This window comes from Chiloscyllium plagiosum, unplaced genomic scaffold (genome assembly GCF_037043375.1).
Source record: "Chiloscyllium plagiosum isolate Xiang-an unplaced genomic scaffold, Cpla_swu_hap1 HiC_scaffold_50, whole genome shotgun sequence".
Classification (NCBI taxonomy): domain Eukaryota; kingdom Metazoa; phylum Chordata; class Chondrichthyes; order Orectolobiformes; family Hemiscylliidae; genus Chiloscyllium; species Chiloscyllium plagiosum.
This window is the reverse complement of record NW_028270188.1, coordinates 47,550,044-47,563,270: the sequence shown is the minus strand read 5'-3', so window position 1 is coordinate 47,563,270 and position 13,227 is coordinate 47,550,044. Positions and strand designations below refer to the sequence as shown.

General features: G+C 49.0%; 1 protein-coding gene across 1 annotated transcript in view; it reads right to left on the bottom strand.

The window, feature by feature from the left end:
• Positions 1-1,736: 1,736 nt before the first annotated feature.
• LOC122544765 (immunoglobulin superfamily DCC subclass member 3-like) overlaps positions 1,737-13,227 on the bottom strand; it is a 35,794-nt gene continuing 24,303 nt past the window's right edge. The window contains exons 7-14 of the mRNA XM_087985103.1: positions 8,564-8,732; positions 6,539-6,789; positions 5,339-5,503; positions 3,548-3,736; positions 2,681-2,802; positions 2,482-2,606; positions 1,943-2,090; positions 1,737-1,844 (exon numbers count right to left, since the gene is read on the bottom strand). Coding sequence (XP_087841229.1) covers positions 1,737-1,844; positions 1,943-2,090; positions 2,482-2,606; positions 2,681-2,802; positions 3,548-3,736; positions 5,339-5,503; positions 6,539-6,789; positions 8,564-8,732 — 1,277 coding nt within the window. The remainder of the gene's footprint in view (positions 1,845-1,942; positions 2,091-2,481; positions 2,607-2,680; positions 2,803-3,547; positions 3,737-5,338; positions 5,504-6,538; positions 6,790-8,563; positions 8,733-13,227) is intronic.

Genomic DNA, 13,227 nt, shown 5'->3' with positions numbered 1-13,227 from the left:
ACAAAGATAAAAGAATAAGTTGTGAGGAGGACAAAGGGATTTGAACAGGTTCGATGAATGGGCAAAAATGGAGCTCTCGTGCCAAACTCTGAACTTGTCCACTGTAGGAGAACGAATAGAAAGGGGATGAGATTACAAAAATGTGTGGTACAGTGTCCTAGTACATGGATCACAAGTTAGTATGCAGGGACATTAAATGATTGGGAAGGCAAATTGAAAGTCTTTGTTTATTGTAAGGGGAATGGAATATAAACGTAGGTATGTGGTGGAGGCTGGTACAATTACAACATTTAAAAGGCATCTTTTAAGGATGGGTATCTGAATAGGAGGGGTTTAGAGGGACATGGGCCAAATCTGGGAAATAGAACTAGATTTATTGAGGATATCTGGTTGGCATGGACGAGTTGGACTGAAGGGTGCGATTCTGTGCTGTACATCCCTATGACTTATGTTTTATTGCACTTGGTGACACCACATCTTAACTACTATGCACATATTTGGTCTCCTTACTTAATAAAAATGATTAATTGTATTAGCAGTTTAGACAAGGCTCACTTGACTGGTTCCTCTGAGGGAAGGTGGCATTTTACAAGTTACAGAGGTGATCTTATTGAAACATATACAAGCCGGAGTGTATTTGACAGGAAGCACACTGAAAAGAATGTTTTGTCTTGGATAGTTGAGACAGGAGAAATCTTTTCTGAGGATTGCTTATAGTAGAAGTCTCTTCGCAGGGGGCAGGGGAGTCTGGATCATTGAACATTTTTAAAGTCAGGTTGCCAATGTATTGTTGAATGACAAAGGGAATCAAAAAGTGGACAGGAGAGAGGAGTTGAGGCCACAATCAGATCACCGTCAAGCTACCTCATCAAACAGCATAATAGGTCCAAGAAATGAAATGGCACACTCCTGCTTTGAAATTCTAATGTGCAAGCTTGCCTTCCTCTGTTGAAAGAGATTACTGAGAAAGATGAGGAAGGACAAAGAGAGAGAGGGGAGATTGTGGGCCATAATTGAGTACAGTGAAATTAGCAGAGATGCCCAGGTTAGGTGGCTGGTCTGCATCTTTGGTCTGAGGGGTGTAAGGAACACCTTCTCTCTCTCTCTCTCTCTCTCTCTCTCTCACATCAGACGCTGAGTTTTCAGGCCAATGGATCAATAAGAGCTCTGGGGGGGGGGTGCAGAAGTGATTATGAAACCTCAGGAGTCAGAACTCCAAAGAGCTTTGGAGGACACAATGAATATTCACTGAAGGACTTGGAAGCTGAAATACAGAATTACTGGATACAAAATATGATAAATTCAGTTTCTCCTAAATCTCTAAAATCTTTGGATGCTTTTCAGCCAGCTTAAAATATTTGGATGTATAGAATATTTAGTTCTAAACTAGGAGCTGTTTAACTCAGTCTGCAGTGAGACAGTTTGAGAGGGTTTCTCTCACTGCGGTTCGAACCAATGACTCTTGAGGTAGTTGTGTCAGTCACTGGATGTGGAGAACTTACTAAAAATGGCTCACATTTAAAACATTCATGTCAGTTGAGGTAGGAATCTTTGGAGTGTCCGACTGCATTGGGTTAGTACGAACAAATTCAGTTAAAGCTGGTTCTAGACTTGCTAAAATTCCAGGTAAACCCGATTTTTAAAAATCCGGTCTCAAACCCACATCAGATCTTTGGTTCAGAGGAAAATACAAAGAGGAAATTGAAATGGTGGAGCTGTGTCTCTGCTGGAGGTTCTCAGGGTTTGGGTCCTGTTGGATGTTGCTCAATCACGACCTGAAGCTGACTGGAGGAACATTCTCGATCATGACCATTCTCTGAAACTGCATCTCCGTTCTGAAACTTCTTAAAAAGTGAGAGGAGAGTGGCGTATCAGGGTAATGCAAAAATATACACGTGATGGGTAATTACTGATGCTGCAATTATTATGAAATTGGTCTCACCCCACTGACAAACTCCGTCATCTCCATCACTCTCCCAGCTTCATCCTTTTTATCCAGCTCCACGTGGCCATTCTGTCCCTCTTGGCTCAGGCTATGTCCAGCCTGTGGGACTGTCCAACTCTCCTTGATACCCTTACACCCAAACAGACTAAAAGACACGGAGACAGAGTGAGCACATCAGCTAATCTCTTACATGTCCTCTACAATTCTCTTTCTCTCACCAAGCTTGGGCAGGAAATTTGAGATGAGCTGAAAGGTCTGTTTGTGTGCTTCATGACTCTATCACCTTTTCAAAGGTCCCCTCCTCAACTGTCACTTCCTTTTTCTCCCTTTCTTCATCCCTCCACTCTTCACCCCCCCCCCCAACATTATCCTCATACTTCCTTCTCTTTATCCCTTCACCCTTCTCCTTTCCTTCACTCTCCCCTCCCACTTCTCCTCCACCCCCTTGCCTCAGTCTTTTCCCAGCCTCCTTCTTCAACCCTTTCCACACTGTGTCTCCCCATCCTCCACTCCATCCTCCCGCCACATCCCATTACCTTCTCTGGTACCCCAGCATGAGGATGAGAACACAGAAGATGATGCAGGCCATTCCAATGTGGATCCCGACCACTATGCCGGTCAGTGGGCTCTCTGTTGATGACTTACAGTCACAGGGGGGAGTCTGTGGGGCTGTAAGCATTGACATGGCTGTTAGTGAGTTGTCAGTGTACAGATACGCAAAATAGATGCACACACAATTACAATACACGTGCCTGGCAACTCAGTATTCTCCCTCAGAGACACGTATCGCTCCGTGCTGTTTCCATCTCCATGCTGGTTGAAGGCTGACATCTTAATCTCGTAGAGTGCCGAAGGTTCTACAAACAAAAACCAAAAGCCCAGCTCAAGCAGACCAAAATAATTCAAAATGCTACCAAGCAGGAAAGTACTCTAAAGTCCAGGCACCATCAATCTTAAATGCACTTCTGTAAAGGCATGTTCTGCTGATATAGGGTCAATGGTGAGGGAATGCCACATTGGTGAAGGGATAATGCTGAAGGAATGCCACACTAGCGGAAGGGTCAGCACTGGGGGGGGGGCAGCGCTGAGGAAGGGCCGCACTGGGGGGGGGCAGCGCTGAGGAAGGGCCGCATTGGCAGGGGGTCAGCGCTGAGGGAGGGCCGCACTGTCAGGGGGTTCAGCGCTGAGGGAGGGCCGCACTGTCAGGGGGGGGTCAGCATTGAGGGAAGGCCTCACTGTCAGGGGATCAGCGCTGGGAGAGCACTACACTATTGGAGGTGCTGTCTTTCATATGCAATGTTAAATCAAGACACTGTCTACTCCAGTGGGATCTAAGGGATCATTCACCTCCAGCTGGGACAAAGTGGTGTGTTCCCCCTTCTGTGCTGCAACAACCTATAATTCTTTAAGTAAGAATCCAAATACATCCTCTTTGTTGTTTGGTTCTGACATTCTGGTATGTGTGTGTCTGAGTGTGTGTGTGTGAGAGAGAGAGTATGTGTGTGTGTGAGAGATTGTGTGAGTGTGAGAGAATGTGCATGTGTGTGTTGGAGGTCGAGGGGAAGCCTCAGGTGTAGAATCCTGCCTGCTGTTCTCACTTACCCAGGTGTGTGATGGTGAAACTGGTAGCACTGCTGGACAGCAGCGTGGGCCCCAGGACCTGGGAGCTCTGCACGTTTCTATAATACACCTTGTATCCATCAATCAGGTCCTGACTGTGAGACAGCTGCCAAAATAACTGCACTGCGGAGGAGTTCAGCACCTGGGTGAAGAATATCAGAGCATCTGGAACTGAGAGTCAGAGAGAGAGATGTCAGGTTTTGTAAAGAACGAGGAATAGCAAAATGAAGCAGATTTGAATGTGGCAATGAAGTATGTTAATAATAGCAACTAATGAGACACCAGACTTAGCAGACAATTAGTTCTGCAAAGACAGTAGATCACCTCTTATTTCAGCCAGTCAACTATGGGAGGCATCACCAGACATGCACGGGTCCCTGGTATATCAAACTTGGAAGGGGCAGGTGATTGCTGAAAAATGTGTTGCTGGAAAAGTGCAGCAGGTCAGGCAGCATCCAAGGAGCAGGAGAATTGACGTTTTGGGCATAAGCCCTTCTTCAGGAATGAGGAGGGTGTGCCCAGCAGGCTAAGATAAAAGGTAGGGAGGAGGGACTTGGGGGAGGGGCGTTGGGAATGCGATAGGTGGAAGGAGGTTAAGGTGGGGGTGATAGGTCGGAGAGGGGGTGGGGGCGGAGAGGTCGGGAAGAAGATTGCAGGTCAAGAAGGTGGTGCTGAGTCCGAGGGTTGGGACTGAGATAAGGTGGGGGGAGGGGAAATGAGGAAGCTGGAGAAATCCGAGTTCATCCCTTGTGGTTGGAAGGTTCCTAGGCGGAAGATGAGGCGCTCTTCCCCCAGGCGTCGTGTTGCCATGGTCTAGCGATGGAGGAGGCCAAGGACCTGCATGTCCTTGGCGGAGTGGGAAGGGGAGTTAAAGTGTTCAGCCACGGGGCGGTTGGGTTGGTTGGTGCGGGTGTCCCAGAGGTAGGTGATTGTGAATCTCTCATTCCCAAACCTGTCCTCACTATGTTCGTATGTTTCTGTCTGAGTATTATTTACTGGGTACAGACGGACTGATTACAAGGAACCCAAATGCTTCCGTCCGTTCATTACATCTGACAACAATTGCTGGCTATTTGAGATGAATTCAAATGGAACCATGTTACACCATGTTCTAGCAGTAGTTCAACAAACATCATTCTGGGTCTAGTAATCACAGGTTCAAATCCCAGCCTCAAAAGTTGAAAATTTAGTCTAACAAGCAGAAGCAACACAGGGGAAATCATATAATAACAGGAAGGGTAAGGAAAAATGAGGATAGCCCAGGTAAATGGAGGTAGGAGAATGGAAACTGAGGAAAATGGAATACAAAGTGAGGGCAGTATGGATAGGAAAGAATACAATCCAGCCTAGAAAGGCAGGTAGGGGTAATGGAGGAAGGAACTTGACTGAGGTAATGTGCAGGTGACAATGCAGAGAAAGGAGAACAGAAAATGGACTGGGATAAGAGTAGAAGAGTGTGGTGCTGGGAAAGCACAGTTGGTCAGGCAGCATCCGAGGAGCAGGTGAATCGATGTTTCGGGCATACGCCCTTCATCAGGAATGACGAAATCTATGATTTTGTAAACCTCCATCAGGTTCTCAACCTCCTATGCTGCAGTGAAAATGTCCCAGCCTATTCAATCTCTGCTTATAACTCAAACCCTCCACTGTCACCATCATCCTGGTAAATTTCTTTGGAATCCTCTCCAGATAAAGGAAGGATATTATTTAACAGGGAGACCAGAACTGGACACAGTCAATCTGTGTCAACCTTCGAGAGATGTCTACCTTTACCTTGCCCTGCTGTTGTGGCAGTGACCAGATGAGAGGGACTGCTGGCTCCGACTGGAGAGTAGGATTTGATGTACATAGAGTAGGTTGTGGCAGGTTCCAGGTTGGTGAAAACGTGCTGGAATGCAGTCTTACTGACAGCCTCTTGAAGCTCCTTGCCTTCCGCATCTGGAGATTGAGCACAGGCAACATATTAAGGTTCAGGCTCCGGACGTTGTGAAATGGGATCCGGATGTCGGGAATCAAGGTTTGGATGTCAGGAATCGAAGTCCAGATGTAGGGAAACAGGGCCTGGATTCAGGGAAATGTTGGGAAGCTGGGATGCAGACATCCAGAAATGTGAGGCAGACATTGGAAAATGGGGTTGGCTGCTTTTAACCAGGATCTGGATGTCGGGAAACAGGGTCTGAACATCACAATACATACATAATAGCAACTAATGACACACCAGACTTAGCAGACAATTAGTTCTGCAAAGACAGTAAATCACCTCTTATTTCAGCCAGTCAACTATGGGAGGGATCACCAGACATGCACGGGTCCCTGGTATATCAAGCTTGGAAGGGGCAGGTGATTGCTGAAAAACGTGTTGCTGGAAAAGCGCAGCAGGTCAGGCAGCATCCAAGGAGCAGGGGAATTGACGTTTCGGGCATAGGCCCTTCTTCAGGAATGAGGAAGGTGTGCCAAACAGGCAAAGATAAAAGGTAGGGAGGAGGGACTTGGGGGAGGGGCGTTGGGAATGCGATAGGTGGAAGGAAGTTAAGGTGAGGGTGATAGGCCGGAGAAGGGGTGGGGGCGGAGAGGTCGGGAAGAAGATTGTAGGTCAAGAAGGCGGTGCTGAGTCTGAGGGTTGGGATTGAGAAAAGGTGGGGGGAGGGGAAATGAGGAAGCTGGAGAAATCTGCATTCATCCCTTGTGGTTGGAAGGTTCCTAGGCGGAAGATGAGGTGCTCTTCCCCCAGGCGTTGTGTTGCCATGGTCTGACATTAGGAAAGGGGTCTAAATGTCAGAAATCGGAGTTTGGATGTTGGAAAATGGGATCAGGAAGTAGGGGAACAAGATCCGGATGTAAGGAAATGGGCCAGCCATCAATGCACAGTTGGTGTGGTCTAGACTCTGGATGGGTAAGGGGGTCTGGTCTCTCGGGGGGGGAGCAGTTCTGGGCTCTCGGGGGAGGGGATGTCCAGGAACAGCGGTAACCTACCTGCAGCCTGTCGGATATGCAACACGTAGCCGATGATCTCCTCAGTGACACTGTGTGCCGGCTCTTTCCAGGATAAACGGATCGCGTTGTGAGACACAGCTTCTGCCCGTACATCATCTGGGGGTTCGGGAAGCTCCTGGGAGAGAGCGACAGCAAGGCGTGCACTTGCCTGGTTAGTACCTGCACTGTTCTTGGCGATACATTGGTATATGGCTTCATCGGATGGGGTGATGTGGTTTATAATCAAGGTGCTGGACAGGAGAGATGAGAGGTACTGATATTCAGGTTAAATCCAACTCCACGATGCCAGCCTCCTGTTGAGGCCACTATACCTCAACAGGGACACAGCTCACCCTTACACAAACTGCCCATTTCCATGTGAGAACACACCCCAGTGGTCAGATCAGACAGACAGCCTGAAACTGCCCACAGATCGGAGCTCTGAGATTCACAATTTACAAACAAATTAGATTCCCTACAGTGTGGAAACAGGTCCTTCAGCCCAACCAGTCCACACCGACCCTCCGAAGAGTAACCCACCCAGACCCATTTCCCTCTGACTAACTGACCTAACACTATGGGCAATTTAGAATGGTCAATCCACCTGACCTGCACATCTTTGGGCTGTGGGAGGAAACCGGAGCACCCGGAGGAAACCCACACAGACACGGGGAGAATGTGCAAACTCCACAAGACAGTTGCCCGAGGGTGGAATCGAACCTGGGACCCTGGTGCTGTGAGGCGGCAGTGCTAACCACTGAGCCACCGTGACGCCCCTAAACAATCAACAGCTGTCAGCTAATCCACATACGATTTACTCAGGTTTCTCTTGGCAGGTTCTATAGAGCAGAGACTTGGTTTAAAAGTCCATTTCAGCTTGAACTCTGATGGTCTCTGTGTTGTGCAGAATCAGTGTGGAGGGTCAGCATTGAGGGAATGTCACAGGTCTGTGCAGAGAGAGCACCACACTGTCGGAGGGTCAGTGCTGAGGGAGTGGGTACTGTCGGAGGGTCAGTGCTGAGGGAGCGGGCATTGACGGAGGGTCAGCGCTGAGGGAGCGCCTCACTCTCGGAGGGTCAGTGCTGAGGGAGCGGGCACTGTCGGAGGGTCAGGGCTGAGGGAGTGCCGCACTGCCGAAGGTCTGTGCTGAGGGAGCGCCTCACTGTCGGATGGTCAGTGCTGAGGGAGCGGGCACTGTCGGAGGGTCAGTGCTGTGGGAGCGCCGCAATGTCGGAGGGTCAGTGCTGCACTGTTGGAGGGTCAGTGCTGAGGGAGCACCACACTGTCGGAGGGTCAGTGCTGAGGGAGCACCTCACTGTCGGATGGTCAGTGCTAAGGGAGCGGGCACTGTCGGAGGGTCAGTGCTGTGGGAGCGGGCACTGTTGGAGGGTCAGGGCTGAGGGAGTGCCGCACTGCCGAAGGGTCAGTGCTGAGGGAGCGGGCACTGTCGGAGGGTCAGTGCTGAGGGGGTGCTGCACTGTTGGAGGGTCTGTGCTGAGAACAGAGGTGATGGTCTGAGTTGTTGAACTCCTGTTGATGAGATGCTGTTCCTCCAGAGTTACATTGGACTCCACTCACTGTGGCAGTCCTCAGACAGAATTTCAGCAATGGAAGCACGAGGTGGTGCATTGAAATGGCAAGTCTCTGAAAGGTTGGACCATGCTTATGGACTGAGTGGAGGTACCCTGCAAAGTGGTCATCAATCTGATCGACAGAAAGGAGGCCACACTGTGAGCATCAGAGGCTGTTGAGAAGTTGGAAAGATGTACAAGTGAATTGCTGCTTCACTTGAATGTGTTTAAGGTGATTCTTTGGACACAGAGGATGCTGGGGTGCAGAGAAGGGAACACTCTGACCCTGGGAGGGTAAGAGGTGAGGGTAGACGTACAGGAAACATGTCAGATACAGACAAGGGTCCTGTCTTCCACCATCAGGTGGGAGTTTGGGGAGAATTGAATAGACAGGGGAGATTTGTCAGAAGCACATTTCCGAAAGTCTGATCCAATAACAGTGTGCTGGCTTTACCTGTTGCTGTGAGTCAGTTTGATGTTTTCACTGGGAGAGGTCAGCTCATTGCCGTTTTTAAGCCAGATTACATGTGGCTCTGGGACTCCCTGGGCCACACAGGTGAAGACAGCTGTACTTCCTGCTGGTTTACTGACTGACTGTGGCCACTGGACAAACTCAGGAGGAGCTGTGTACAAGAGACAGAGACAAAGAGAGTGAGAGAGAGAGACAGATTGAGACTGACGGGGGAAGGCTGCAGCTTGGAGGAAAGGCTGACTGAACGACAAACAGCTTCCTCTTCTGGAAAATGGGGACTTTAAAATCATCTCCAATTCTCACTGCTAAGACTGCCTCACGTGACTTGACCTGACCCCAACACCTGAGTTACTCACTGCAGTACTCCCAGCGTCTGACCTGCTCTTGCAGCCAGTATATTGATACAGATAGTCCAGTTCAGTTTCAGGATACTGACAGAGGAGATGTGGGAAGGTGGTATTGTCACTGGACTAGTAACCCAAAATCCCATGCCAAAGGCTCAAATCACACAGTGGCAAGAGCCAACCTGTTGTCGATACCTGTCAAGATGCATCTGGGTCACTCAGTTCTTCAGGGAAGGGAAATCTGCTGTCCTTACCTGGGCTGGGTCTTCAGGTGACTCCAGGCACATAGACTCATCCTGGATGGGTATATGAATGGGGAGAAAGTGAGGTCTGCAGATGCTGGAGATCAGAGCTGAAAATGTGTTGCTGGAAAAGCGCAGCAGGTCAGGCAGCATCCAAGGAGCAGGAGAATCGACGTTTCGGGCATAAGCCCTTCTTCAGGAATGAAGAAAGTTTGTCCAGCAGGCTAAGGTAAAAGGTAGGGAGGAGGGACTTGGGGGAGGGGCGTCGGAAATGTGATAGGTGGAAAGAGGTCAAGATGAGGGTGATAGGTCAGACTGGGGTGGGGGCAGAGAGGTCGGGAAGAAGATTGCAGGTTAGGAAGGCGGTGCTGAATTCGATGGATTAGACTGAGACAAGGTGGGGGGGAGAGGAAATGACTACACCTCCTCCCATCCTGCCCCCTGTAAAAACGCCATCCCATTCTCCCAATTCCTTCGACTCCGCCGCATCTGCTCCCAGGAGGACCAGTTCCAAAAACGCACAACCCAGATGGCCTCCTTTTTCAAGGACCGCAATTTCCCCCCCAACGTGGTCGACGATGCCCTCTACCGCATCTCTTCCACTTCCCGCTCCTCCGCCCTTGAGCCCCGCCCCTCCAACCGCCACCAGGACAGAACCCCACTGGTCCTCACCTACCACCCCACCAATCTCCATGTTCAGCGCATCATCCGCCGTCATTTCCGCCACCTCCAAACGGACCCCACCACCAAGGATATATTTCCCTCCCCTCCCCTATCAGCGTTCCGTAAAGACCACTCCCTCCGTGACTCCCTCGTCAGGTCCACACCCCCCACCAACCCAACCTCCACTCCCGGCACCTTCCCCTGCAACCGCAGGAGGTGCAAGACTTGCGCCCACACCTCCCCCCTCACCTCCCTCCAAGGCCCCAAAGGAAACTTCCATATCCGCCACAGATTCACCTGCACCTCCACACACATCATCTATTGCATCCTCTGCACCCGATGTGGCCTCCTCTATATTGGGGAGACAGGCCGGCTACTTGCGGAGCGTTTCAGAGAACACCTCTGGGACACCCGGACCAACCAACCCAACCACCCTGTGGCTCAACATTTCAATTCCCCCTCCCACTCCACCAAGGATATGCAGGTCTTTGGACTCCTCCATCGCCAGACCACAACAAAACGACGGTTGGAGGAAGGGCACCTCATCTTCCCCCTAGGAACCCTCCAACCACAAGGGATGAACTCGGATTTCACCAGTTTCCTCATTTCCCCTCCCCCCACCTTGTCTCAGTCTAATCCATCGAATTCAGCACTGCCTTCCTAACCTGCAATCTTCTTCCTGACCTCTCCGCCCCCACCCCAGTCTGACCTATCACCCTCACCTTGAGCTCTTTCCACCTATCACATTTCCGACGCCCCTCCCCCAAGTCCCTCCTCCCTACCTTTTATCTTAGCCTGCTGGACAAACTTTCCTCATTCCTGAAGAAGGGCTTATGCCTGAAACGTCGATTCTCCTGTTCCCTGAATGCTGCCTGACCTGCTGCGCTTTTCCAGCAACACATTTTCAGCTCTGGGTATATGAATGGGATGGTTTAAGAGGGACATGAGCCAAATGAGACTGGATTTATTTCGGATATCTGGGCGGCATGGACAAGTTGGACTGAAAGGTTTGTTTCTGTGCTGTACATCTCTGTGATGGGATTGACTGTTAACAGCCCTCTGGGAGGAATTGGGGGATGGGCAATAAATGCTGGTCCATCCATCTCATGACCGAATGAAAAAAACAATTCTGTAATGGCACTGACGTCAAGGGACGAGGGTTAAATTCTCTCTTACAGAGTCATACAGCACAGAAACAGACCCTTCAGTCCAACCAGTCCATGCCAAATATAATGCGTTGCTGGAAAAGCACAGCAGGTCAGACAGCATCAAAGGAGAAGGAGAATCGACGTTTCGGGCATAAGCCCTTCTTATGCCCGAAATGTCAATTCTCCTTCTCCTTGGATGCTGCCTGACCTGCTGCACCTTTCCAGCAACACATTTTTAAGCTCTGATCTCCAGCATCTGCAGTGCTCACTTTCTCCATGCCAAATATAATCCCAAACTGAACTAGTCCCACCTGCCTGCTCCTGACCCATATCCCTCCAAGCCATGGATTTAACCAAATGTCTCTTAAACATCTTAACTGTACCCGCATCCTCCGGAAGTTCATTCTATGTAAAAAATTGCCCCTCATGTCATTTTTAAATCTCCCTCCTCTCACCTTAAATATTAGCCCCCGGTCTTGAAATCCCCTACCCCAGGAAAAAGACAACTACCATTAATCTTATCTATACCCCCTCATGATTTTATAAACCTTTAGAAGGCATTTTTTTCTATTGGTCAGAGAATTATTTCTAGGAGTTGGGAGGTCAAGTTGCAGTTGTAAGGGACATTGGTGAGGCCACTTTTGGAATACCATTTTCAATTCTGGTCTCCCTGCTGCAGGAGAGATGTTGAAACTTAAAAGGATTCAGAAATGGTGTACAAGGATGATGCCAGGGCTGGAAGGTTTGAGCTCCAGGGAGAGACTGAATAGGCTGGGGCTGTTGTCCCTGGAGCATTGGAGGCTGAGGGGTGTCCTTATAGAGGTTTATAAAATCATGAGCGGCATATCAGATGTACCCTAGAATTCTGTGGGAAGCTAGGGAAGTGATTGCTGGGCTCTTTGTTGAGATATTTGTATCATCGATAGTCACAGGTGAGGTGCTGGAAGACTGGAGGTTGGCTAATGTGGTGCCACTGTTTAAGAAAGGCTATAAGGAAAAGTCAGGGAACTATAGACTGATGAGCCGGATGTTGGTGGTGGGCAAGTTGTTGGAGGGAATCCTGAGGGACAGGATGTACATGTATTTGGAAAGGCAAGGACTGATCATGATTTGGAGATGCTGTCGTTGGACTGGACAAAGTTAAAAATCACAACGCCAGGTTATAGTCCAACAGGTCTATTTGGAAGTACTAGCTTTCGGAGCACTGCTCTTTCATCAGGCGGTTGTGGAGAATAAGATTGTAAGACACAGAATTTACAGCAAAAGTTTACAGTGTGATGTAACTGCAACTGTTTATTGAAAAAAACCAAGATTGTTTGTTAAGTCTCTCATCTTTTAGAATGATCATGTTGGTTTGGATAGTCAACATGGCTTTGTGCGTGGGAAATCATGCCTCACAAACTTGATTGAGTTTTTTGAAGAAGTAACAAAGAGGATTGATGAGGGCAGAGTGGTGGACGTGATCTATATGGACTTCAGTAAGGTGTTCGACAAGGATCCCCATGGGAGACTGGTTAGCAATGTTAGATCGCATGGAATACAGGGAGAACTAGCCATTTGGATACAGAACTGGCTCAAAGGTAGAAGACAGAGGGTGGTGGTGGAGGGTTGTTTGTCAGACTGGAGGCCTGTGACCAGTGGAGCGCCACAAGGATCGGTGCTGGGTCCACTACTTTTCGTCATTTATATAAATGATTTGGATGTGAACATAAGAGGTATAGTTAGTAAGATTGCAGATAATACCAAAATTGGAGGTATAGTGGACAGCGAAGAAGGTTACCTCAGACTACAATGGGATCTTGATCAAATGGGCCAATGGGCTGAGAAGTGGCAGATGGAGTTTAATTCAGATAAATGTGAGATGCTGCATTTTGGAAAAGTAAATCTTAGCAGGACTTATACACGTAATGGTAAGGTCCTAGGGAGTGTTGCTGAACAAATAGACCTTGGAGTGCAGGTTCATAGCTCCTTGAAAGTGGAGTCACAGGTAGATAGGATAATGAAGAAGGTGTTTGGTATGCTTTCCTTTATTGGTTAGAGTATTGAGTACAGGAGTTGGGAGGTCATGTTGTGGCTGTACGAGACATTGGTTAGGCCACTGTTGGAATATTGCATGCAAATCTGGTCTCCTTCCTATCGGAAAGATGTTGTGAAACTTGAAAGGGTTCAGAAAAGATTTACAAGGATATTGCCAGGGTTGGAGGATTTGAGCTATAGGGAGGGATTGAATAGGCTGGGGCTGTTTTCCT